At 36.0% G+C, this 27007-nt stretch overlaps 1 protein-coding gene across 1 annotated transcript in view; it reads right to left on the bottom strand.

The window, feature by feature from the left end:
• The window catches only part of LOC148954418 (receptor-type guanylate cyclase Gyc76C-like), a 269197-nt gene that overhangs the window by 67945 nt on the left and 174245 nt on the right, over positions 1–27007 (bottom strand). The window contains exon 9 of the mRNA XM_089086478.1: positions 10616–10734. Within this exon, the coding sequence (XP_088942604.1) occupies positions 10616–10734 (119 nt within the window). The remainder of the gene's footprint in view (positions 1–10615; positions 10735–27007) is intronic.

Here is a 27007-nt window from a genome sequence, read left to right on the forward strand (position 1 = left end):
GATCGGTTGAGCTTAAATCAATCATAGGCTGGGAAACTATCGATGACCGCTTCTGGGTTTGTCCAGCATGAGCTGACCGCATTGAAACTGACCAGCTGACTGAAGAATCTCACAGATATAGCTGAAGATTTACTCCCATGATATCAAGATATTTTTTAGTTCCTTTAAACTCTGGAAGTAACAAACCTCCATAAGTGACCTGATCTGTAAGGGCAGTATGCTTTCTGTTATATTAGATCAATATAGTAGCTTTTTCTATAGTTTTTTTCAAGTTAAAATCTTTTCTGGGATACACGAGTAACTCTTGTTTGACACCCGGAGACTTAACCTCAAGAATACCAATACCATGTGAAGAACTGTGCCCATCCAGAGTGTTAGCGTTATGATCGTAATTGTCTGCAATGTACTGGACAAGAGTGCCTCTTGGTATTTCGAGTTCTTGGTCGGGGCTTTCAGCCATTGCCGCACATCTTTCAAATCGGAGGGCTTCTGCCTAGCCAACACCAAAGCCTAGGCTGCTCAGTGTGTCGTTAACGTCGCGTGAGCCGAACCGATGATGCATAGACTCAGCCAACCCCAGCTGAATTGGTACAGTAATGCTTCGAGGTCTCGTGTTTTGCATTATTGCCTGCCCTATTGCACTGACCACAAGTTTGGCGTTGTTGTGTTTGATCAAAATGGACAGAAAAAGCCGTAGGGATGGAACAAGGAACTCGAGATTGTCCTCTGCAGAAACTAAGGTGCGTATTTGGTCATATTCTTCTTTGGACGATATCACAGTCTTTATTTCGCTCTCCACTATTCTTGCAAAAGCTTTCGCAATCTCGACTTTTTTTTCTCCGGATTTATGTCTTTTGGCAATTGGTAATAATCCCAAAGAATGCTTGCAGCCGTCTCCCTAAGCGTCACTATACTTTGCTTCCCCGGAACATCAGAAATGATCACCTTGTCGCCGAAGTAATCAACTAGCATTTTCTTCAGATAAACGTTGCTGTATGGCTCCAGATCTGTTTCGGCTAAAAACTCCTCCATTTTTTTCGAAATATCGGTCAGTGTAACCTGCACATCGTCCAGACCGACAAAGAAGTTCGCCACTTTGTAAAACGCTTCTTTTCGAACCTCTTCGGAAGGTCTGTCATTTTTACACTTCTTTACTTCAGGTTCACCACTAAATTTCGAATAGCGCTGAGGCAGGTTTTTTCCAGTCCGGAAGTTCACTGAACAAACTGTGTGATAGATAGCATCAGCTGCGTGGAGATCAGCAGTAGCTGCATTTAACCTTTCCAAAATGCTGGTCAACCATTCGTTTTGTCTTTGTGAACACAGAAGTCTAACACTGGCTTGAAATGTGTCTGTTCTAACAGTCTGGGATGGCGAATAGCCTGGATGACGCAGATCAGCAATGACAGGGGTCGCACGAAACAGACAGTCTTTGTCGAATGCGAATAAAGAACTTGCAAAACGTAAGGATATACTGTTACTTTCTTGATTACTTGCTGAATCACTTTCATTGCAATGTTTAAGACTAGAAATTCTTCTCTGGTTACTGAAGCCCCTTCGGCAGTGAGCATGAACCTCGCCACCGGGGTTAACTTCGACAGAATCACTTCTTTCTTTACTGGCAGTATTAATTGTGACGGCACCTTTGCTTCCAAGCGTAGAGAGACTGTTATCATCTCCTTCGCTCTGAACACAGATTGCACATTGTGAAGCCGCACTCGTCTGAAATGAAGATACGAAAGATTCAGTAACAGAGAACTTGATGAATAACTTAATTAAAATATTAATATTAGAATACTAGAATATTAGAATATAATTAGAATACAATATTAGAATATTATATAATTAATAGAATTAGAATATTTATATAATTAGAATATAATAATAGAATATTAGAATATAATATTAGAATATAACTTAATTAGAATATTAGAATAACAGAAAACTTAATTCAGTAACAGAGGACTTGATGTGGGAAGAGGACTGAAGCCGCGAATCTCCTTTATTATTATTCTTATTATTATTTATTGGAAAACCCGTCATACAAAAAAGGAAAAGACAGAGCAATAAGCAAAAAAAAGCAATACACATAAACTTAGGAGTTATACATGTGGTTTTTAGTGACGAATGCTAGAGCAAAGATCTATATTAACTCTTAGAGCAAATTACACAAAACGAGAAAGACTCAATTAGAAAATATAATTGAAAAACTTGATTGTGCACTGCTCTATGGGTGCGCGACATGTTTCTTTTTTTAGGCTCCTAAATACTGAACAAACGTAAATAATATGAACATCATTGCATCAAGCTGCAATTGGTAAAAAAAAAATAACCCAAATAATCATCAGTGAATTAAAAAAGATATACAGTAGATAATCGTATCAACTAGTGTAAATATGACAAGAAACGTTAAAACCAATTAAACGAACCAATCCCCGACGCAAGCACAAAACTGAACCCTTTACACGACTGATAAGATGTTGTCAGCACTCCCTGTTTGTGAAATTTTTTAGTTGGATAATTAGGGAGATACGGAGCAAAGAAATTCACGAGATTTGTCCTCTTCTTGTAGAAAACTTAAATTGAAGCAAAAATTGAACAAACATAGTGAACTGTTGTCAGTGACGGAACTAACACATTTTCTTCGGATTGGTCATTTCATTCACTAAGATTCGGTTCCAGAAGCCGCGAGATGGCTTTGGTAAAAATAGAAATAAAAAGTCATAGAACTGAGTATAGTAACTGCTTAAAAGCGAAAGAATTCTCAATGGTACAAGATAAACAAAAATTGACTAACGTTCTGGAAGGTTCGGAACAAAAATGACCAAATATTCACAAGAAAACTTACCTATTTTAATTATTCAGCGCGCTACATTTTGGGTAATTCAGTCACTGAAGAGACACTAGATGTCAGTCCAGAGAACTCGTCGATAGGGGTCATGCCGAATGCTAACTTGTTGATGCCAGGCCTATATCCTGCTAGCAGGATGGTCGCATCATAACATCGCAATGACCCGGAAAACCAAAATCTCCCCTTCTTGCCCCCTTTTCCCCCTCATAAATCTTCAGGGGACAGAGTAATCGAGATTTTGATGCAAAATTTGTCTTCTACGTTAAAAGTTACATCGGAAATCATCTTAACTTGAATGAATCCGAACACTTCTGGATTTCGCGAAATTTCCTCTCGTTCCCCTGCTTTTCCCCTGCCACGGTTTTTCTCATGGGTGGATTCTGGTAGGCTTTTAGTATGTTATTCTCTTATTTTTCTGCATTTTTTGGTGTAAAAATCATTTTTGTTGCAATTTGTTTGAGGTTGGGCCTTTTTTTGAGCTATTTTTACTGGGCTAACTTGGATAAGCTACAGGACTACTATCCACATTCTCGTGTATTTGGACTCGTGTCCAGCTTAATTTTCTGCTTTTGTTCGTGTTATCTATTAGAAGGAAGCATGATCGCATGGAACCTGTAGACTGTAGTAGAGCTAATGAGTCAGGCTACGCAAATGCCCCTGAAACCAAGGCCACGTTAACCATCAGTTAGCCCATGAATACTAAATTGGGGATGAATACATAGAACAAGTTGCTGGCATTGGCCATGTTGGGAGCACAGTTCAATACAGCGGTGATTCCGAGAAATACCTAAGAACACACATAGTCCTAACGAGGTCAACATTTCAAAGACTCTGACAAGAATAAAGATGAATGGATATTCAATCAAGCTTAAACTTCAATTTTCCAAAGCATCGCTTTGACAATTCAAACATACAGATTTGATTGTGTACAAGTCACAGACAACATGGAGAAGCGTCTAGCTGCATTTTAAGACAACTGCTATACTCATAAACTCTCGAAGGAAAAAATAAGTAACACGGAAAAGCATCTAATATGATCATAAAAAGAACGTGGCACTGCCTAAGGCACGATTAGAGAATGCTAATCTTCAGATTGCTCAACATACTTCCCCAGGGGCAGCCAACGAACGCATGTAAGTGATGAGACCAAAGAACAAACTTTACAGTGCACACGCGAGTGACATACATACCTCGCACAAATAATCATGGAAGGCGAGGATATCAACAATGCAACCCCCTAAACGATGGCTTTAAGATCTTTACCGACACCCTTTATGCCTATGGTGGTACAAGAGGAACTATGGTTTATCTAGGGTGATTTGATTTCTAATTTGGGAACTAATATAAGATAATAAAAAAATTTATTATCTCTAGAATTTTGATTAATTGTTTAGTAGGGGTGGGGGAGGGAAGGAGGAGTCAGAGAGTTGTATTCCCCCGAGGAAGTGTATTAGCGTATAAGTAGTTAAAGTGTTCCTTTTTTTGGGTTATCCCAAACACGCAAATATGCGTCGGGACCTATTTTGATATTGTTAGTATTATACGCAGTTTTATTTTGTTAGTATTATATGTATATTTCTATGTTTTTTTTTGTGACCCATTTGTTAATTAGTTAAAAAAACACAACACAAGAAAACCAAAAAAAAAAAGAAAAAAAAAAATTAAAAATAATGGATCTAGCCCGGTAGTCTTGTACCAATTTTTTTAAAAATAACATTCGAACTAGAGGGATCTAAAGTATCATACACAGTCCTTTAATCTCCAGTCACGCACAACTACATAATACCGGCTTTCAGTGTATAATGTGCATGAATAAAAAAAAAGTGCTTGCGTAAAAAAGATCAGATATTCAGATATCTAAAATAAACAATTTTAATGAAAGAGTTTCAAACTTGAAACGACAGATTGTTGTCACACTTTAAAGGAGACTATTATTCATCTCAACTCCACACTATAAATATTTACAACAGGATGGAACTGACAAATTCTATCACTCTTCAATTACAAATTCTTCATTACAGTTTTGAATCTTTTGCATTTTTTTAGAAGCAAAATTACACTTACATGTTTATAGTGGGCTAATAGAGAAGCAGCCCCTGCACTAACGGGGTAAACTTTACTAAGTATACATAAGTACATATTGCAAACGTATATTGTGCAATATGTAGGCTACATACAGTAAATATTCTGCAGGTGCAACAACAAGAGGGTGAATTCACACAAGCATGTTGGCAAGGGATACCCCCACCCTCCCATGAAAAGCACAATTCTGATTTTATGAATATATATAAGCTTCCGAATTTGGCCACTGAAAATCATTGAGGGTTTTTCTTTAAGTCGTGATATATGGTACAAAGGATTACTCCATGAAATATTTCCCTCAAGAAAATGAGTCGCAATAAACAAACCTAAATAAAAAGCCTCTCAGTAGATCTACAGATTTGGTAGAATGAAACAGTTTTGTATTGATTGCCAAGTAGTCTCTAGTAAATAGCGTGATTAATAAATCACAGTAATCTAGCAGGCATGGTAGTTTTCCTACTATATTTGTTTTCAAGGTCTGCACAGAAACACACGCAAAGAAATCATTTAATGTCTGGAATACAGACAGCTATATAATACATATATAAAAAAAACACTTTTTTGGCAAGAAATAGGGGAAAACGAATAATAATTATGTATCATCACATATTAACTGCCTTGTATACCTGAATTCACAAACCGTTGAATACTGGGAAAATTGCGTGAATTTTTTCCATAGTTGTCTATTAATGAGTTTCGGAGTAACAGAAAACCTTTTGTAATTTTATTATTATTTAATATCATCGGCGGCGGTCTTCAGCTCGACAACGATAAGAGGTAAGTTCCTCTGAAGTTGGCCAAATTTCCAGTAAATCTTCAGAAGTAAATAGAAATCATTTTTTCTAGCCAACTAGCCATTCTAAACAAGAAGCAGTTTTAATTCCAAACGTAAATTTCTTAGGGATCATGTAATATCACATTCATGCAGAGAATACCAACCTCTTCAAGAAGTTAGATCGAAATCCTGTATTTCCTCTAGATTGCCAGGAATTAATTCTTGTGCGATTAATCTGGCAATCCAAATTCCGTATCTCCCACTTTTTAAAGAAATTTTGGATGGTGATGGAGCTTTTTAAAATGTCGCAAGAACAGATCTTACTGTAAGGAGTAGCGTGAAACAAGTGTAGCTGCGATTCGACTCCTAGGTGGAGGAAAAACAAAGCGGTTTCCCAGAATCTTGTCATGTGGACATTTATTAGAAGGGTTCCCTGATCTCAAAAAAACTTAATAGGAAATAAAGTCTTATTGGCGAGTTGAGTCTCTGAGCTTTCCAAACATAAAACAACCTGTGTGGAGTGGGGGACTGAACTCTTGTCACCGGGACATCCAGTAGACAAACAAGGGTCCAGAGCCTTAATTTGGGAGGGGCGACAGTGCCAAAAGGAGAAAGTGTAACATCCCCCCCCCTTCTACAATTTTATTTCAAATAATTGAATTAAGGCCGGGTTTGCTATCGACATAACGTAACGCAACGAGAGATTAACTGGCTCACTTTGCCGCTTGCGCAAGGCATTGGAAAACTTTGTTGAGGACGTGATTACCACTAAGCGTCGATACCCGTTGGCCAATTAGAGGCGAACCCAATCAAAGGGTAGATTACGCACTTGTTGCCTGTTGCATTTGGTGAGTTGTAAAATTTTCGATTGCTATTTAAGATGCAATATAAGATGTTTGCAATATAAGATGAATGGATAATCTAAGCCTCTGGACACCAACGTGAGAGACTCCTACAGAAATAGGACAAAAAAAAATATAGAAAAATCCTCTCTCAAAATACAATGTCCGAGAACGCACCTATTGTTTAAATGACAATGTCTGAGGATGAGGCGATTATTTCTAATGTTAATACCAGTACTTTTGGCAAAGATACTCAAAAGTAAAGAAAAAGGGCTAAGAATAAAAAAAGCTTAGTCAGTTGAATGGGGAAAAAGACAAGCTTTGCTGAGGCTGCAAAACTTATCCCAATCAAGGTGAAAAGCAGACGCGGCAAAAGATTGGCAGAAGATAACAGTGCATTTTGATGCAGTGGACAACTCTGGAGGCAGTTTGATTTTTTGTCAAAAATTTTTCTCTATGAGACTAGAAGAGAACTTAATCAGGTTCAGAATATGATGTCAAGAAAAAAGGAAAAATGGGTAAAGGGGATGATAAATGATGCTAGTATACCTAGCTCTAGTAGCAGGAAATGTATCTTCCAAAGAATGTTACTGCTCAAAGAACCTCGTTGAGGTACGCCAGAAAAGATAGTTGGCCTTATGGTGCCCTGCAACGAATTTACCATGTAAAAAAAAAAAAAAAAAATAATTAAAACCAGGTCTCATGTCAAGGGAGATGTGAAATATAATCACTTAACTATTGACATAGACTTGGCGGAAGAAATCGAGGAGCGAAATTTGCGACTCCCGATTGGTATGAGGCGACACATGATTCTTAAATCTCTTTACAGTAGGGTGTAAAGCCGTTCGGCACAAAGAAAGATACAACCTTGACCCTTATAATAGACGACAAGCTGGTATCTTCATCACAACTCTAAGCTATTTCAGTACCACCAAATGAGGCAGACATTAGATTGCTGGCAGATGAATCGGCATCATTGTCAGGGTACTTCATATAATGTTGTGTGGCTGCTAGCAATGAGACAAACATTTATAGCGCCAGTGAAGGAGTCTTGATTTTTTTCATGTTCAGTGATAGAAATAAAATTATTCCATTTGGACGTACGTATTACGTACACTTCATCTGTGTCTCTGTCTCCAGGGAGCAATGATAAGTGATGCCAACCTTTGCAGGCTTATACTGTCCACAGCACTGTCACTGTCCAACCTTCTTGTCATGGGTCAGCACTCCCTTGAGCTCTCCCTAACAGCACAGAAACGTTTCAGTCTTGCGTTTATAGCACTTACCGTCTTTGAACAATTTTATTGCGTTTATGTTTCATTGTTTTTGTTTCAGAAAACGATCGATTTTTCAGTCCTTATTTCTCGTATATAGTATGACTTAGGAAGGATTCTTAAAATTCATTTGGGGAGGGGGAGGGCAATTGCCCCATCGCCCCCACCACCTTGTATTCGTGCTTGCCAGTATACTAGATAATCAGATCTCGATTAAATCAGGTGGAAATTTAGAACTGTCGTTCAAACTATGGCTCTTAGAGATCAGGACCCACCCTCTTGTTGGAGTGGAAGGGGGCAGGGTTTTTAAATCCTCGTCATCAGGAGATCAGACAGAAAAGATTTCCGAATGATAATCAAACTTTGTTGGGAAGTAATATCGCGACCGGATCTCAGTCAAACTTTGCATAAGGTAATTGCTAGAGCCCTGGTCATACCTTGCTGAGGTCTGGACCTGGGGCAACGTTTAGCGGGAAGAGAAAGAGAAGAGGTCTTCAAATCCTTTTATAAAAAATTCTAGAAAAAAAGGGCTCCATCAACTTGGTCAGAAGTAGAACAGTATGCTAGTTACACCTTTTCAGGGATTTGTGCTCATTCCAACTTCAGTGGGGCGTGGGATAGTGGCGGGAAGCAATACCTAGCCCCACAGTAGTGCCTCTTTATAGTATGCGCATGATCTACCCTCTATAGGACGAGAGAGGATAAAGGTATAAACATATCGTTTTAGTACACTAATTACTAGGCGAGCTTACGGAATTCATTCAACGAAATCTGGTAAACAGCAACATTTATGGGATTGGGAGCCTGTGCTCGATCGGGCGCTTCTACGATAGAAGGACTAGATTCTTGCCATCTGAGTCCATAAAAATGGTCCATTAGATCTTGAATAAATTTGGTAGGGATTAGCACTAGAACTTCAATTTTGGCTTTAGCATTAGGTCAAGATTAGAACTTTTGTTGTACCTTTAGAAGCCTCGAGTTGAAACCAATAGATATCGTCACTTTTTTCGTTTCGCGACTATGACCCATGAGTCTAAGTAAGAGTTGTTCTGACACTTCGCTGGGCCTTTGCACTGAAGGCCTAGTTTCAATGTAATTCATTTTTTCTATTTGACGCACCTACTGACCAGCCATTCCCTCTTACCCCAACATACTCCTCTGCATATATATGCCTAGTTATAATGCATTGGTCAATTATTCTACAGTATGTCACTGATGCTCAATACCGAAAACACGAAGAAAGCAGACAAAACGTTTTTTCTCTAGTTTTCACAAAAGAACAGTTATCTTTAACTTTTTTATATCCGTATTCTGACAGGCCTTTTGTCTAGTTCTCACATAATTTTCGTTCAGTTTGTCTCTTTTCTTTCTTCTTTGACCCTCCCTCCTCCCTCCACTCCTGAAAAAAAAATTTGAGTACACTCTAGAGTGGGGTTGACAGGAAAGAAAACCCATCTAGCAAGTTTTACAGATGTGAGATACTGTCCAGAAACGATAAGAACCTTGACTCAATAATTGTCCACAGAAAAAAAAAAACAAGTGAATATTACATATTCCGACAAAAAAAAAAAAAAAAAAAAAAAAAAAAAAAAAAAAAAAAAAACACAAATACATAATACCACGAAAGAATGAAACAGAGGAATTGTCGACATTCACCGGTGAATGTCCGAAATTACTTTTTTCTGCTCGGATTTAGTCAGCTTTGCCAGTCTGCTTTGTCAGTTTTATACAAGGTTAGATGGTGACAGGTTAGGCTAGTTTAGGTTTCTAATCCATTTCTGAGATTTGTAACCTAATTTAACCTAGCCTAACTTTAACTTTTACCGTCAAAGCTTGCATAACACTGACAAAGCTAAATGGCAAAGCTTACTGAATCCAAGCAGAGAAAAAGAAATTTCAGACATTTACCGGTGAATGTCGACATTTACCAAATTTCGGTCTTTCACCATAACATACATACAGAAGCACGGGTATAGCTAAATATGTTTCTTCAAGTAATCATCATAACTCTATGAAATACAGTGACTAATATGAAACCTATGATTAACAAAAGATGAATCGCAGAGGCTATATGTTTCCTCAAAGCAGATCGTATAAGCAGTCGCCATGTTTATATGCAGGCGCTTTTACTTATCTCTTTCTCCTTTTTCACCTTCGGTTAAACCCTTCAGGATTCATCAGTCCATGCAAACTTTTCTTTATTTCTGCTCAATCTTTGAAGCTCATTTATTTCTGCTCAATATGTCTCAATATAGTTTTTTTTGCTTAATTTATTCTCAGTCTATGAACATGTTTAGTTTCATAATTATCAGACATATATTTTATCTTTGCACGTTGAACAGAAAAACCCACAAAATACAAAATCTCAAGTCAAAAATGTCATCTACGAAATACACCATATAATATATAAATGAGGTCTACACCTCAAGGGTGGAGACATCATCTGCAATGCGTATAACTAAGGCTGTATATAGAGGGTTCAGCATTAAAGTCAAGTCCCTTTTTTCATATAAATATTGTTTTAACAAAATATTTAAAAAATGGTTGCATTGAAGTCTAAAAGTAAATTTTAGTTTGCACAACAGCCGAAGTATAACAGCACTGGCTATAGGCTACTGGTTTGATTTTTTTTTCCTTATTTCCTTTCAGAGCATAGCTAAACCAAATTCACTTGCATTTCTTTTCATTTCATCTTTTTCATTATGCCAGTTTTTATGACATTTAATCACTAAGGCAGACATTAAAATATTTAGCTTTGACTATATTTTCAAGAAATATTCATAAAAATTACCTCAGCCTATCGGAGCCGGTAGGGCAAAGCTCCCGATCAAATCCACAAGCTGGATTGTTGCTTGGAGGTAGGAGCCCACTTGGCCAATATAACGTCTTGTCTGACCAAGGTAAAAATTTCTGTAAAAGACCACATGAGAATTAGTTAAAAAAAACCTAATATTTGATTTTCAAAAGTCAATTTTCTTCTTTGTTTTAGGAGGCAAACTTTTAACAGGAATGCTGAGAACTCGACCTATTTAAAAAAAAGTTAATACAGACAAACATTCCTTTTTTCGCATTTTAATCTAGAAACCTCACTTCTTAATAACCGTACTATTGTTTTCTTATCGCCAGTACATTATTTCTACACTTAAATTCCTTCAACATTGGACTTTGGATAAAATACTCAGACTTGCGTAGCAACGAATTTTCCGGTATCAATATTGATTTAAAACTGAACAAAATTCAATTTGGGGAGTGAGTATGATCCCAGGAGCTACGGAAATTGTTCAAAGTCGATAGTATCCGAAATTTGACATCTACAGTTATTTCTACAAACTCTAAGCCAAACAACTTGTTCAATGCCCTAAACCACCTGACGCTATTACATCGCCAAATACTCCTCATCCGTCCTACTTCGTAAAAGGTATCTGCTTAGACCACCTCCCCATAGATCCTCAAAGATTTTCTTCACTTTTTTTAATCTTATCCAGTCTAGGTTGAGGGACCAGCCAATTTCTTATTCCCGCGACACAATCTTTGTTTGTTTGGAAGACATAGCAGATTTACCTAAACTGTTTTGTAATAATAAATATACTGAGTCAGGTTGGAACACTTCATTTATAAAAAGTCACACCTAACTCCTCTTCACCATGCCATGTAGCTAGCATCACCCTTTAAAAACTTTTCAGAAAAACCTCTAGCATATGTTCCTATTCTGTCTTTAATAGAGATCTTCTGTAGTATATTTAGCTCAACTTATCACTGCTGCCTGAAATACCAAATGCTGCTACTAAAATCCGTTTGCTCGACCCTACTAGTTGAACATCTTGTATTTCTGTTATTCTACCTTCCACAACTTTCCGGCAAGCTTAATCCCTAGTTATAACCTTATCCAAGTATTGAGACTTTCTACATTTTCAAGCGCTTCGTTCTCTAACTCCACAGTCCCTCGGTTAGCAACCACTTTACTACTGCCAATAACTCACTGTACAATCAAGATATCTCAGCTCAACACAGCTGTACACGCCCCTCCCCCATCCCAATCAATTCAAAACTTCACTTCGTAGTTCCAATTCCCTCGGAATCCTTTCTCACGACCTCTTCCAATCCCATTCAGGGACAAACCGGTGTTCGTTTGACACCAGATGAACACCAAAAACCATTATATTTAACAGTCTGTCATCTTTTACCCACAAAATGTGGCATAGCCATTTGGCCTTTCTTTCATTACAGATTTAGAAAGTGGGATCGGACCACATGTTTCATGCACCTGATTTTTGTTATATACGGTCAGCCAACAAATTTGCTTTCAACGAGTTTATCAGTCGAAAGAGTTGCTACAGTTTGCTTTGTGTAAATTTATCCCTAACTATTTAAGTCCCAGCTTTGCCCCTTATTTGCAGACAGAGTACACTATTGTACACTGTTTTCAGATAATTCGATGCTATTGGTTTAGTTTCCATAAATAAATAAATTGATAGCCCGGCCGACAAAAAAGTCACTGCAGGGAAATTAAGCAAACAAAAAGAAAGCAAAAATAACGCAAGACAAGTTTAGTGTAATATCAAACAGTTCGTGGTAACGAACTGTAAGTTAGGAGCGACCAGGCTCAATGGTAACCGAAACTCTAGAAAACAGGTTTTTGATACCAATAGATACATCAAAAGAATCAAATTTCAATGTTGATTTCAAATATATAACTTTCATCAAGTTTAATGCTACCCATCAAAAGTTACGCGCCTGAGAAAATTTGTCTGATTTTCAAAAAAAGGGGGAATACCCCCTAAAAGTAATAGAACCTTAATGAAAATCACACCATCATATTCAGCGTATCAGAGAACCTTACTGTAGAGGATTCAAGCTCTTATCTACAAAAATGTGGAATTTTGCATTTTTTGCCGGAAGAAAGATCACGGATGCGTGTATATTTGTTTTTTTGTTGTTTTTTTTCCCAGGGGTGATCGTATCGACCCAGTGGTCGTAGAATATCGTGAGAGGGCTCATTCGAACGGAAATTTAAAGTTCTAGTGCCCTTTGTAAGTGAAAAAAAAGGAGGGCAACTAGGCCCCCTCCCACGCTCATTTTTTCCCCAAAGTCACCCGATCAAAATTTTGAGATAGCAATTTGGTTCAGCATGGTCGAAGATATGATAACTATGTCTTTTAGGATGACTTAATCCCCCTAAGTCCCCGGGGGGAGGGCTAAAAGTAATGAACTTAGTAGAGATGCCATAATAACTCGTGACAGGACATAATTTATGGATGGTTCTATGGACTTTGTCAGTGAGAATTTGAAAAACAGGAATTTTGTCACATTTATGGATTGTTTTCATGGATTTTGTCAGTGAGAATGAAAAAACATGAAGTTTGTCACATTTATGCATGTTTTCATGGATGGTTATGTGTGTTGATTATTTGATGTTTTTATGGATTTTGTCAGTGAGAATGGAAAAACAGGAACTTTGTCACTTTCATGGACTATAGAGTCATTAGGGAGAACACGTGGTTAATGGGGTCAATGTTATTGTTGTTGTTTTGGGCATTCGATAGAGTCATTAGAGAGAAAACGTGGTTAATGGGGTCAATGTTGTTGTTCTTGTGTTGGGCACACGATAGAGTCATAAGGGGGAACACGTTGTTAATGGGGTCAATGTTGTTGTTGTTGTTTTGGGCGTGTGATAGAGTCATTAGGGTGAACACGTGGTTAATTGGTTCATTGTTGTTGTTTTTGTTTTGGGCTCGCTATAGCCTCATTAGGGAGAACACGTTGTTAATTGGGCCAATGTGGTTGTTGTTGTTTTGGGCATGCGATAGAGTCATTAGAGAGAACACGTGGTTAATGGGGTCAATGTTGTTGTTGTTGTTTTGAGCACTCGATAGAGGCATTAGTGAGAACACGTGGTTAATGGGGTCAATGTTGTTGTTGTTGTTTTGGTCACTCTCTCAGCAAATGCCAAGGTCAATGTTGTTGTTGTTGTTTTGGGCACGTGATAGAGTCATTAGGGAGAACACGTGGTTAATGGGGTCAATGTTATTGTTGTTGTTTTGGGCACGCGATAGAGTCATTAGGGAGAACACGTGGTTAATGGGGTCAATGTTCTTGTTGTTGTTTTGAACACGCGATAGAGTCATTAGGGAGAACACGTGGTTAATGGGGTCAATGTTGTTGTTGTTGTTTTGGGCACACTCTCAGCAAATGCCAAGGTCAATGTTGTTGTTGTTTCCGGGCAAAGTTAATGACACTTCCTTCCAGTTGTTGTTCGAGGCAAATGATATGAGTTTCCGGGAAACAGTATTTGTTGCTGTCGCTCGAGGCAAATGTCTCTGTGCTCGTTATAATACACAAGTTCCATTTGAACAGTGTTGTGAGGTCCTCTACCCCAACCCCAAAGGGTTCCAATCCCCCTACCCCAACCCCGAAGGAAGCCCCAGGTCCTCAAAGGTCCATCAGGCTCCCAAAGGGCCACCCGGCCCTCAAGGGTCCCCCACACCCCCCCCCCCCGGCCCCCTAAGGGCCCCTCCCCCCTTTGGCCCCCAAAGGGGTCCCTCTCCCTCCATCCCCCTCCTCACCTTCCCCTCCCCCTCCCCTCCCCCCTCCTCCCCCTCCCTTACTCCCCTTCCCTCCCCCATTTTTTAATATTTTTTTTGTGCGTTGAGACACAGAACGACCCCCTCCCCCGGCCCCTCTCCCCCCTCCCAAAGGGCCCCTGGCACCCCAAAGGCCTGATTTTTCAAAGTTCATTTTGAATTTCTTTCGTTGAAAAGCAAGAGTTGGAATATTTCACTATTGTTTGGTTGTGGTTTACCTTATCACAGTTACATTTTCTTGATTTATCAAAGTTCATTTTGGATTTCTTTCATTGAAATACAAGAGTTGGAATATTTCAGTAGTGTTTTGCTGTGGTTTACATTATCACAGTTACACTTTCTTGATTTATAAAAGTTCATTTTGAATTTATTTTATTGAAATGAAAGAGTTGAAATATTTCAGTAGTGTTTGGTTGTGGTTTACCTTGTCACAGTTACATTCTCTTGATTTTTCAAAGTACATTTTGAATTTCTTTCATTGAAATGCAAGAGTTGAATAATTTCAGTAGTGTTTTGTTATGGTTTACCTTTTCACAATTACATTTTCTTTATTTTTCAAAGTTCATTTTGGATTTATTTCATTGAAATTCAAGAGTTGGACTATTTCAGTACTGATTTTTCATGGTTTACCTTGTCACAGCGACATTACTTTGATTTTTCAAAGTTCATTTTGAATTTCTTTTATTGAAATGCAAGAGTTGGAATATTTCAGTAGTGTTTTGTCGTGGTTTACCTTGTTAGAGTTACATTTTCATGATTTTTCAAAGTTCATTTTGAATTTCGTTCATTGAAATGCAAGAGTGGGATTATTTCACTAGTGTTTTGTCGTGGTTTACCATGTCACAGTTACATTCCCTTGATTTTTCAAAGTTCATTTTGAGTTTCTTTCATTGAAATGCAAGAGTTGGAATATTGCAGTAGTGTTTTGGTGGGGTTTACCTGATCACAGTTACATTCTCTTGATTTTCATAGTTCATTTTGAATTTCTATCGTTGAAATGCAAGAGCTGGAATATTTCAGTAGTGTTTTGTTGTTGGTTTACCTCGTCACAGTTACATTCTCTTGATTTTTCAAAGCTCATTTGAATTTCTTTCGTTGAAATGCAAGAGTTGAAATATTTCAGTAGTGTTTCGTGGTGGTTTACCTTGTAACAGTTAAATTTTCTAGATTTTTCAAAGTTCATTTTGTATTTGTTTCATTGAAATGCAAGAGTTGGAATATTTCAGTAGTGTTTCGTCGTGGTTTACCATGTCACAGTTATAAGTTTAGGTATCTATAAAGCTTCTTTGTTGCAGTATCAAGGTTACATTATCGTTAATAACTAGGTAATCCGCTTAAGGCAATTGTTTACAAAGTCTCAGTTGCTGTACACTAAATAGTACAAATTCATTTGAAAATCTTAATTTTTATTGACAGAATGTTTCCTTTCAAGGAGTGTATTCTTACGGTTTACCTTATAACAGTTACATTTTCTTGATTTATCAAAGTTCATTTTGAATTTCTTTTATTGAAATGCAAGAGTCGAAATATTTCAGTAGTGTATTGTCATGGTTTACCTTGTTAGAGTTATATTTTCACGATCTTCCAAAGTTCATTTTGAATTTCTATCGTTGAAATGCAAGAGTGGGAATATATCACTAGTGTTTGTTTTGTTGTGGTTTACCTTGTCAAAGTTACATTTTCTTGATTTTTCAAAGTTCATTTAGTTTTTCTTTCATTGAAATGCAAGAGTTGGAATATTTCAGTATTTTTTTGTCATGGTTTACCTTGTCACAGTTACATTCTCTTGATTTTTCAAAGTTCATTTTGGATTTCTTTCATTGAAATGCAAGATTGGGATTATTTCAGTAGTGTTTTATCGTGGTTTACCATGTAACAGCTACAGTCTCTTGACTTTTTACTGTACGTTTTGACTTTTTATTATTAAAATGAAAGAGTCAGAATATATAAGTATGTTTTAGTGGCGGTTTACCATGTAACACTTTCAGTATTGTTATTTTCAGATATTATTCTTACTTCATTTCGTTTTAGATCCAGAGCTGAGCTATTTCAGTCCTCTTTTTTTGTGGGTTTTCCTTTTCGTTGTTACATGATCTTGATTTTTCAAAGATCATTTGAATTTCTATAATTGAAATGCAAGAGTTGGAATATTTCAGTAGTGTTTTGTTGTGGTTTACCTTGTCACACTTACATTTTCTTGATTTTTCAAAGATCATTTTGGATTTATTTAATTTAAATGAAAGAGTTGGAATATTTCAGTACTGTTTTGTCGGGGTTTACCTTGTCACAGTTACATTCTCTTGATTTTTCAAAGTTCATTTTGGATTTATCACGTTGAAATGCAAGAGTTGGAATATTTCAGTAGTGTTATGTCATGGTTTACCTTGTCATAGTTACATTCTCTTGATTTTTCAAATCTTCAGTTTGAATTTCTTTCATTGAAATGCAAGAGTGGGAATATTTCAGTAGTGTTTTGTTGTGGTTTACCATATCACAGTTACATTTTCTTGATTTATCAAAGTTCATTTGAATTTCTTTTATTGAAATGCAAGAGTTGGAATATTTCAGTAGTGTTTTGTCGTGGTTTACCTTGTTAGAGTTACATTTTCATGATTTTTAAAAGTTCATTTTGTATTTCATTCATTGAAATGCAAGAGTTGGAACATTTAAGTACTGTTTTGTTGCGGTTTATCTTATCACAGTTACATTTTCTTGATTTATCAAAGTTCATTTTGAATTTCTTTTATTGAAATGCAAGAGTTGGAATATTTCAGTAGTGTTTTGTCGTGGTTTACCTTGTGAGAGTTACATTTTCATGATTTTTCAAAGTTCATTTTGAGTTTCTTTCGTTGAAATGCAAGAGTTTGAATATTTCAGTAGTGTTTTGTTGTGGTTTACCTTGTCACAGTTACATTTTCTTCATTTTTAAAAGTTCATTTCGGTTTTCTTTCGTTGAAATACAAGAGTTGGAATATTTCAGTAGTGTTTTGTCATGGTTCACCATGTCACAGTTACATTCTCTTGATTTTTCAAAGTTCATTTTGGATTTCATTCCTTGAAATGCAACAGTTGGAATATTTCAGTAGCATTTTGCCATGGTTTACCATGTCACAGTTACATTCTCTTGATTTTTCAAAGTTCATTTTGGATTTCTTTCGTTGAAATGCAAGAATTGGATTATTTCAGTAGTGTTTTGACATGGTTCAACGTGTCACAGTTACATTCTAATGATTTTTCAAAGTTAATTTTTGATTTCTTTCATTGAAATGCAAGAGTTGGGATATTTTAGTAGTGTTTTGTCGTGGTTTACCTTGTCACACTTACATTTTATAGATTTTTCAAAGTTCATTTTGGATTTTTTTCATTGAAATGCAAGACTTTGAATATTTCAGTAGCGTTTTATCATGGCTTACCTTGTTACAGTTACATTTTCTCGATTTCTCAAAGTTCATTTTGAATTCCTTCCATTGAAATGCAAGAGTTTGAAAATTTTAGTAGTGTTTTGTCGTGGTTTGCCTTGTCAAACTTACATTCTATAGATTTTTAAAAGTTAATTTTGGATTTCTTTCATTGAAATGCAAGAGTTGGAATATTTCATTAGTGTTTTGATATGGTTTAAAGTGTCATACTTAAATATTAATGATTTTTAAATTTTCATTTCGAATTTCTTTCATTAAGTATCAAGAGTTGGAATATTTCTGTTTATTTAAATGCAAGGATTGAAATATTTCAGTATTGTTTTGTTATTGTTTACCTTGTTAGAGTTAAATTTTCATAATTTTTCCAAGCTCATTTTGAATTTCTTTCGTTGAAATTCAATAGTTTGAATATTTCACTAGTGTTCTGTTGTGGTTTACCTTGTCACAGTTACATTTTCTTGATTTTTAAAAGTTCACTTAGGCTTTCTTTCATTGAATTGCAATAGTTGTAATATTTCAGTAGTGTTTTTTCATGTTTTGCCTTGTCACAGTTACATTCTCTTGATTTTTCAAATTTCATTTTGGATTTTTTTCATTAAATTGAAAGAGTTGGTATATTCTAGTAGTGTTGTGTTGTGGTTTATCTTATCAGAGTAACATTTTCTTGATTTTTCAAAGTTTATTTTTAATTCATTTCATTGAAAAGCAAGAGTTGGAGTATTTCAGTAGTTGTTTTGTCGTGGATTACATTGTTAGTCACATATTCATGATTTTTCAAAGTTCATTTTGAATTTATTTATTTAAAATGCAAGAGTTAGAATATTTCAGTAGTGTTTTGTTGTGGTTTACTTTTTCACAGTTACCTTTTCTTGACTTTTGAAAGTTCATTTCGGTTTTCTTTCGTTGAAATGCAAGAGATGGAATATTTCATAAGTGTTTTATAATGGTTGATATTGTCATAGTTATATTTTCTTGATTTTTCAAAGTTCATTTTGGATTTCATTCATTGAACTGCAATAGTTGGAACATTTCAGCAACATTTTGCCATTGTTTACCATTTCACAGTTACATTTTATTGAGTTTTCAAAGTTCATTTTGGATTTCTTTCCTTGAAATGCAAGAGTTGCATTATTTCAGTGGTTTTTTGATATGGTTTATGATGTCACAGTTACATTCTCATGATTTTTCAAAGTTCATTTTGGATTTCTTTCATTGAAATGCAAGAGTTGGAATATTTTAGTAGTGTTTTGTCGTGGTTTGCCTTGTCAAAGTTACATTACAGAGATTTTTCAAAGTACATTTCGTATTTCTTTTATTGAAATGCAAGAGTCAGAATATTTAAGTAGTGATTTGTTATGGTTTAACTACTAACACTTACATTCTCTTGATTTTTAAAAGTTCATTTTTGATTTATTTCATTGACATGAACGAGTTAGAATATTTCAGTAGTGTTTTGTTATGGTTTACCTTGTCACACTTACATTTTCTTGATTTTTCAAAGTTCATTTTGGATTTCTTTCATTGAAATGTAAAAGCTGGAATATTTAAGTAGTGTTTTACTCTTGGTTTACATTGTCACACTTACATTTTCTTGATTTTTCAAAGTTCATTTTGGATTTATCTCGTTGAAACGCAAGAGTTGAATATTTCAGTAGTATTTTGTCGTGCTTTACCTTGTCACAGTTACATTCTCTTAAGTGTTTTGGATTTTTTCGTTGAAATGCAAGAGTTGGAATATTTCAGTAGTGTTTTGCCATGGTTTACCTTGTCACAGTTACATTCTATTGATTTTTCAAAGTTCATTTTGAATTTCTTTTAATGAAAGGCAAGAGTTGGATTATTTCAGTAGTGGTTTTTAGTGGTTTACCTTGTAAAAGGTACATTCTCTTGATTTTTCAAAGTTCATTTTGTGTTTATTTCGATGAAATGCAAGATTTGGATTATTCAAGTAGTGTTTTCTCGCGGTTTACCCTGTTTCACTTACATTTTCTTGATTTTTCAAAGTTCATTTTGAATTTCTTTCATTGAAATGCAAGAGATGGATTATTTCAGTAGTGTTTTGTCGTGGTTTACCTTGTCAAAGTTACATTTTCTTAATTTTTCAAAGTTCCTTTTGGTTTTCTTTCATTGAAATGCAAGAGTTGGAATATTTCAATAGTGTTTTCTCATGGTTTACTTTGTCACATTTACCTTCCCTTGATTTTTCAAAGTTCCTTATGGATTTCTCTATTTGAAATGCAAGAGTTGGAATAATTTAGAAGCGTATTGTGGTGGTATACTTTGTCTCAGTTATATTCTATTGATTTTTCAAAGTACATATTGGATTTCTTTTATTGAAATGAAAGAGTGGAATTATTTCAGTAGTATTTTGTCGTAGTTTTCCATGTCACAGTTACATTCCCTTGATTTTTCAAAGTTCATTTGGATTTCTTTCATTGAACTGCAAGAGTTGGAATATTTCAGTAGTGTTTTGTTGTGGTTTACTTTGTCACACTTACATTCTCACGATTTTTCAAAGTTCATTTTGGTTATATTTCAATAAAAGAATTTCAAAATGAACTTTGATAAATCAAGAAAATGTAACTGTGATATGATAAACCACAACAAAACACTACTGAAATAATCCCACTCTTGCATTTCAATGAAAGAAATCCAAAATGAACTTTGAAAAATCAAGAGAATGTAACTTTTACAAGGTAAACCACGACAAAACAATAATTAAATATTTCAACTCTTGTATTTCAATGAAAGAAAACCTAAATGAACTTTTAAAAATCAATAAAATGTAACTGTGACAAGGTAAACCAAAACAAAACAAACACTACTGAAATATTCCAACTCTTGCATTTCAAATAAAGAAATTCAAAATGAACTTTGAAAAATCGTGAAAATGAAACTCTGACAAGGTAAACCACGACAAAACACTACAGAAATATTCCAACTCTTTCATTTCAATAAAATAAATTCAAAATGAACTTTGAAAAATCAAGAAAATGTAACTGTGATAAGGTAAACCATAACAAAACACTAATGAAATGTTCCAGCTCTTGCTTTTCAACATAAAAAATTCAAATGAATTTTGAAAAATCAAGGGAATGTAACTGTGACAAGGTAAACCACGACAAAACACTACTGCAATATTCCAACTCTTGCATTTCAACGTGATAAATACAAAAAGAACTTTGAAAAATCAATAGAATGTAACTGTGACATGGTAAACCACGACTAAACACTACTGAAATATTCCAACTCTTGCATTTCAATGAAGGAAATCCAAAATGAACTTTGAAAAATCAAGAAAATGTAACTCCAATAAGGTAAACCACAACAAAACGCTACTTAAATATTTCAACTCTTGCATTTCAACGAATTGAATTAAAATGAGCTTTGAAAAATACAGAGAGCGTAACTATGACGAGTTAAACCAACCACAAAACACAAAGGTAATATTCTAAATCTGGCATTTCAACGATAGAAATTCAAAATGAACTATGAAAATCAAGAGAATGGAACTGTGACAATATAAACCCCACCTAAACACTACTACAATATTTCAGCTCTTGCATTTCAATAAAAGAAATTCAAAATGAACTTTGAAAAATCGATGGAATCTAACTGTGACAACTTAATCCACGACAAAACACTAGTGAAATAATCCCACTCTTGCATTTCAATGAAAGAAATTCAAAATGAACTATGAAAATTCATGAAAATGTAACTCTAACAAGGTAAACCGCGACAAAACACTACTGAAATATTCCAACTCTTGCATTTCAATAAAAGAAATTCAAAATGAACTTTGAAAAATCATAAGAATGTAACTGTGACAAGGTAAACCACGACAAAACGCTACTGAAATATTCCAACTCTTGCATTTCAATAAAAGAAATTCAAAATGAACTTTGATAAATCAAGAAAATGTAACTGTGAAAAGGTAAACCATGACCAAACACTACTGAAATAATACAACTCTTGCATTTCAATGAAAAAAATTCATAATGTACTTTGAAAAATCAAGAGAATGTAACTGTGATAAGGTAAACCCCACCAAAACACTACTGCAATATTCCAACTCTTGCATTTCAATGAAAGAAATTCAAAATGAACTATGATAAATCAAGAAAATGTAACTGTGATAAGGTAAACCACTACAAAACACTACTGAAATATTCCAACTCTTGCTTTTCAACGAAATAAATTCAAAATGAACTTTTAAAAATCAAGAAAATCTAACTATGACTTGGTAAACCACTACAAAACACTACTGAAATATTCGAACTCTTGAATTTCAACGAAAGAAATTCAAAATGAACTTTGAAAAATCAGGCCTTTGGGGTGCCAGGGCCCTTTGAGCGGGGGGGAGGGGCCGGGGAGGGGGTCGTTCTGTGTCTCAACGCACAAAAAAAATATTAAAAAATGGGGGAGGGAAGGGGAGTAAGGGAGGGGGAGGAGGAGGAGGGGAGGGGGAGGAGGGGAGGGGGGATGGAGGGAGAGGGGCCCTTTGGGGGCCAAAGGGGGAGGGGCCCTTTGGGGGCCGGGGGGGGGGGTCTGGGGGACCCTTGAGGGCCGGGTGGCCCTTTGGGAGCCTGATGGACCTTTGAGGACCTGGGGCTTCCTTCGGGGTTAGGGTAGGGGGATTGGAACCCTTTGGGGTTGGGGTATAGGACCTCACAACACTGTTCAAATGGAACTTGTGTATTATAACGACCACAGAGACATTTGTCTCGAGCGACAGCAACAAAAACTGTTTCCAGGAAACTCATATCATTTGCCTCGAACAACAACTGGAAGGAAGTGTCATTAACTTTGCCCGGAAACAACAACAACATTGACCTTGGCATTCGCTGAGAGGGTGCCCAAAACAACAACAACAACATTGAACCCATTAACCACGTGTTCTCCCTAATGACTCTATCGCGTGATCAAAACAACAACAACAACATTGACCCCATTAACCACGTGTTCTCCCTAATGACTCTATCGCGTGCCCAAAACAACAACAACAACACTGACCCCATTAACCACGTGTTCTCCCTAATGACTCTATCGCGTGCCCAACACAACACCAACCAGCTTGACCACGGCGTTCGCTGATAGCGTGCCCAAAACAACAACAACAACACTGACCGCATTAACCAAGTGTTCTCCCTAATGACTATTGCATGCTCAAAACACCAACAATAACATTGACCCCTTTAACCACGTGTTCTCCCTAATGACTCTATCGCGTGCCCAAAACAACAACAATAACATTGACCCCATTAACCACGTGTTCTCCCTAATGACTCTATCGCGTGCCCAAAACAACAACAACAACATTGACCCCATTAACCACGTGTTCTCTCTAATGACTCTATCGCGTGCCCAAAACAACAACAATAACATTGACCCCTTTAACCACGTGTTCCCCCTAATGACTCTATAGTCCATGAAAGTCACAAAGTTCCTGTTTTTCCATTCTCACTGACAAAATCAATAAAGCCATCAAATTAATCGACCTACCCACATAACCATCCATGAAAACAGACATAAATGTGATAAAGTTCCTGTTTTTTCATTCTCACTGACAAAATCCATAAAACCATCCATAAATGTGACAAAATTCCTGTTTTTCAAATTCTCACTGACAAAAACCATAAACCACGTGGTTCTGATCGGACCTCCTGAGGCCTCTCTACTCATGTATTAATTTTATTTATATTTATAGCTTTATTTCAATGACCTTTTTAGTGATAATATCATTAATACTATAACAAAATGAGCCTTAAGGTATGGTAAAGCTATTAATGAAAATGCTGGTATGACACAATGGAAATATGCAAAAAAATTGGCAAATATTAATTTCTGTCAGTTTTTTTATTGTTTTCAATAAAACTTAAAATAATATTGTAAAGCACAGCATAAATATCAAATAGTAAAAAGATTCCTATCTTCTCCATTATTTTTTTTTGGGACACATCAACCTCGCACATTTCTTCATGACTTCGGGAGTTCGCAATGATCACTAGCTATGTAATATTGCGCGTTGAGATCCAAAGGGAAATTACCCTTTGTGCGCTATGATGTGTCCCATTTATGAAAGAAATCTTCTTTACTCCATGGTTCTTATGCTGTGTTGTAAAGTAAGTTATATTTTCGTCAGGATTACAATTTTCTGGTATTATTCCTCCTATACACGTACCCCTCCTCCTAATTCTGTAATTTCACGGCTTTTATACAACCCACTTGTTTTTTGGCCTATTGTACGGATTTTCCACCTCGAAATAAAGAAGCGTCATTTGTACAAATATTCATAATATTTTATTTAAACCATTGACTATGAACTTTTTTTTCTCATTCAAAATTACACTCGGAAAAAGTTCTGTTGAACCTCTTTGAATCCGGCTCCTGCTAGAACCTCTTTTTTGTTGCGTTCCGTGGACGATAGACTCTTTAAGCATTGTTTAAGCTTTATTAAGTCTTAGGACTCTTTAAGCCTTTTTTAAAACTCTATAAGGCAACTATACCTTAGTCCCGGATGCCGCTAGAACCTCTCGTCAGTACGTACCTTTGATAATGATAGGATTTTTTAACGTTTTAACGTCTGGTCTGTGATAAGACCAAACGTTATTACTCGAGCTAGTCTAAGAGAGACAGTTTTTGAGAGAATGGAGGGTAATGACCTCTCTGGAAAGGTGGCTTTGGTCTAGGGAAAGTTCCCTTATAGCTATTAAATTAAAAAAAAAAGTTTTTTTTTAACTGAAAGTAAGGAGCGACATTAAAACTTAAAACGTACAGAAAGTATTCCGTATATGAAAAGGGCTGTCCCCTCCTCAACGCCTCACTCTTTACGCTAAAGTTTGTACTGTTTTAAAAAATAAAGTTGTGTGACAGAGTCAAACTTTAGCGTAAAGAGCGAGGCGTTGAGGAGGGGACGGCCCCTTTCATATACAGAATAATTTCTGTTCTTTTTAAATTTTAATGTCGCTCCTTACTTTCAGTTAAAAAAACGTGTTTTTCTTAATTTAATTTCTGAACATTTTGAATTAACGCAGCATTGATTTTGGCTCACAGTACATGAATAATCAAAACGCAATTTGCATATTAATTCTACTTTATTTGGCTAAATGGCTTTCTCGAAATTTGTTCTGAAGTAACTTAGGAATTAACTTACGTAACGAACTTCTATTTTCATATGTTTTTATTACGTATATTAGGGAGTTTGCCCCCTAATCAATACTTCGCTCTTTACGCTAAAGTTCGAATTTTGTTCGAATCACAAACCCCTGAATCACAAAGACCGGTTAATTAGAATAGATAGCTCTTTTGAAAGTACTAAAAAACTTTAGCGAGAAGAGCCAGGTATTGACTAGGGGGCGAACCCCCTCATATACGTAATAATTTCTGTTCGTTTCAAGTTTTAATGTTGCTCCTTGCCTTCAGTTGAAAAAACTTGTTTTTTTATTTGATTTCTGATTGTTTTTTAAATAATGCTGAGAAATTCGGCGCCCCCTTCATAGAAATGTCCCTTCCCCCAAGGAAATAACCTTCATGGAAAGATCATCGCCCATAACTCCCTCCTCCAACCCCCACACCAGAAAAAAATCCCTCCTGAAACGTCTAAACTTCCAGTTAACCAGTACTAGGCTATATGTAAAAAACAGGCAAAGTTCATAACTTTGAGCTCTTCTCCCAGGAACTCTGTGGGATTAAGTCACCCTCAAAGACTTATTTAATAGATTTTCGACTATGCTGAACAAAAAGGCTATCTCAAAATTTTGATTGGGTGACTTTGGAGAAAAAATGAGCGTGGGAGGGGGCAAGTTGCACTCCAATTTTTTTGTCACTTAAGAAGGGCAATAGAACTTTTAATTCACATTCGAATGAGCCCTTTCAAGATATTCTAGGACTACTGTATCGATACGATCACCCCTGGAAAAAAAACAAATAAACACGCATCCGTGATCTTTTTTCTTGCAAGAATACACAAAATTCCACATTTTTGGAGATATGAACTTGAAACTTCTATAGTAGGGTTTTCTGATACGCTGAATCTTATGGTATGATTTTCATTAGAGTTCTATGACATATAGGGGTAGTTTCTCCCTTTTTTTTGAAAATAAGACAAATTTTCTCAGGCGCGTGATGGGTAAGATTAAACTTAATGAAACTTATATATTTGAAATCAGCATAAAAATTTGATTCTATTGATGTATCTATTTGTATCAAAATTCCGGATTTTAGAGTTACGGTTACTATTGAGCCGGGTCGCTCCTTACTTACAGTTCGTTACCACAAACTGTTTGATACTGTGTATCAGATATGATTAGATCATTATCCGTAAGTTAAACAACTGAAAGGTTAATGACAGATTGAGCAGTAAGATGTTGGAGTAACCGTAGGGACTGACAAAGACTGAGTGTGAGATAGAGAAGGGGGAGTGTGCATTTGGTTTCTCAGCTAAAAGGATAGAGATGGAAATGACCTAATGATTGTAATTGTTTTTTTTAGCTATTCTGCAGCGCTTTGGTTTCGGCAGGGTTAGTTGATGATCCGTGCAATGTTGTCACTGGAATGAACTTGATTGAAAAACTGCTAGAACTTGCACTGGAAAAACATTGACTTATTCATTTTTGTATTCCATTTTCTTAATAAACTTTTTATTTGATTAGCAAGATTGTTCTTTTTTACTCTCAACCTGTTTTTTTTTTAATAAGGAACTAAGCGGATCTTACTGTGCACTTGGCACAACATTCTCTTATTCAATTTTCTATTCTATTCCTCACGCAGGCTCAGAAAAATGTTTAATATGATTTAAATAAATAGTAACATAAGATATAACGCATTAGTAATACATGAGTAAAAATTCCTTGCCTACCACTCAAGAATAAGAGCCGAGTGGGGATAAATTGATGATCCTCTCGCCAAGTTTTGTCTAATAATTAAAGTGCCTTACCCCCTTTTAAAGGCCAGATCGGTTGTCGCGCCTGTGATAAAAGTGTCGATTGGAATCGAAATACCGAAGTGGCATAAACACCTCGAGCTTTGTGAAGCCTGTTGAGGTTCTGGTTTCACCTGTGGTATGGTAACATGAAATCAAGCTGTACACAAAACGCTAATTTGCAAAATGTTTAGCTTAACGTCAAGGTCATATTATAAATGAGTACTCGTACTGAAATATTGCAATCCCGGGTTTGGCAATTT

The sequence above is a fragment of the Artemia sp. Qi Xiang Cuo genome, chromosome 3, assembly GCF_049724085.1.
Source record: "Artemia sp. Qi Xiang Cuo chromosome 3, ASM4972408v1, whole genome shotgun sequence".
NCBI classification, from domain to species: Eukaryota; Metazoa; Arthropoda; class Branchiopoda; order Anostraca; family Artemiidae; genus Artemia; species Artemia sp. Qi Xiang Cuo.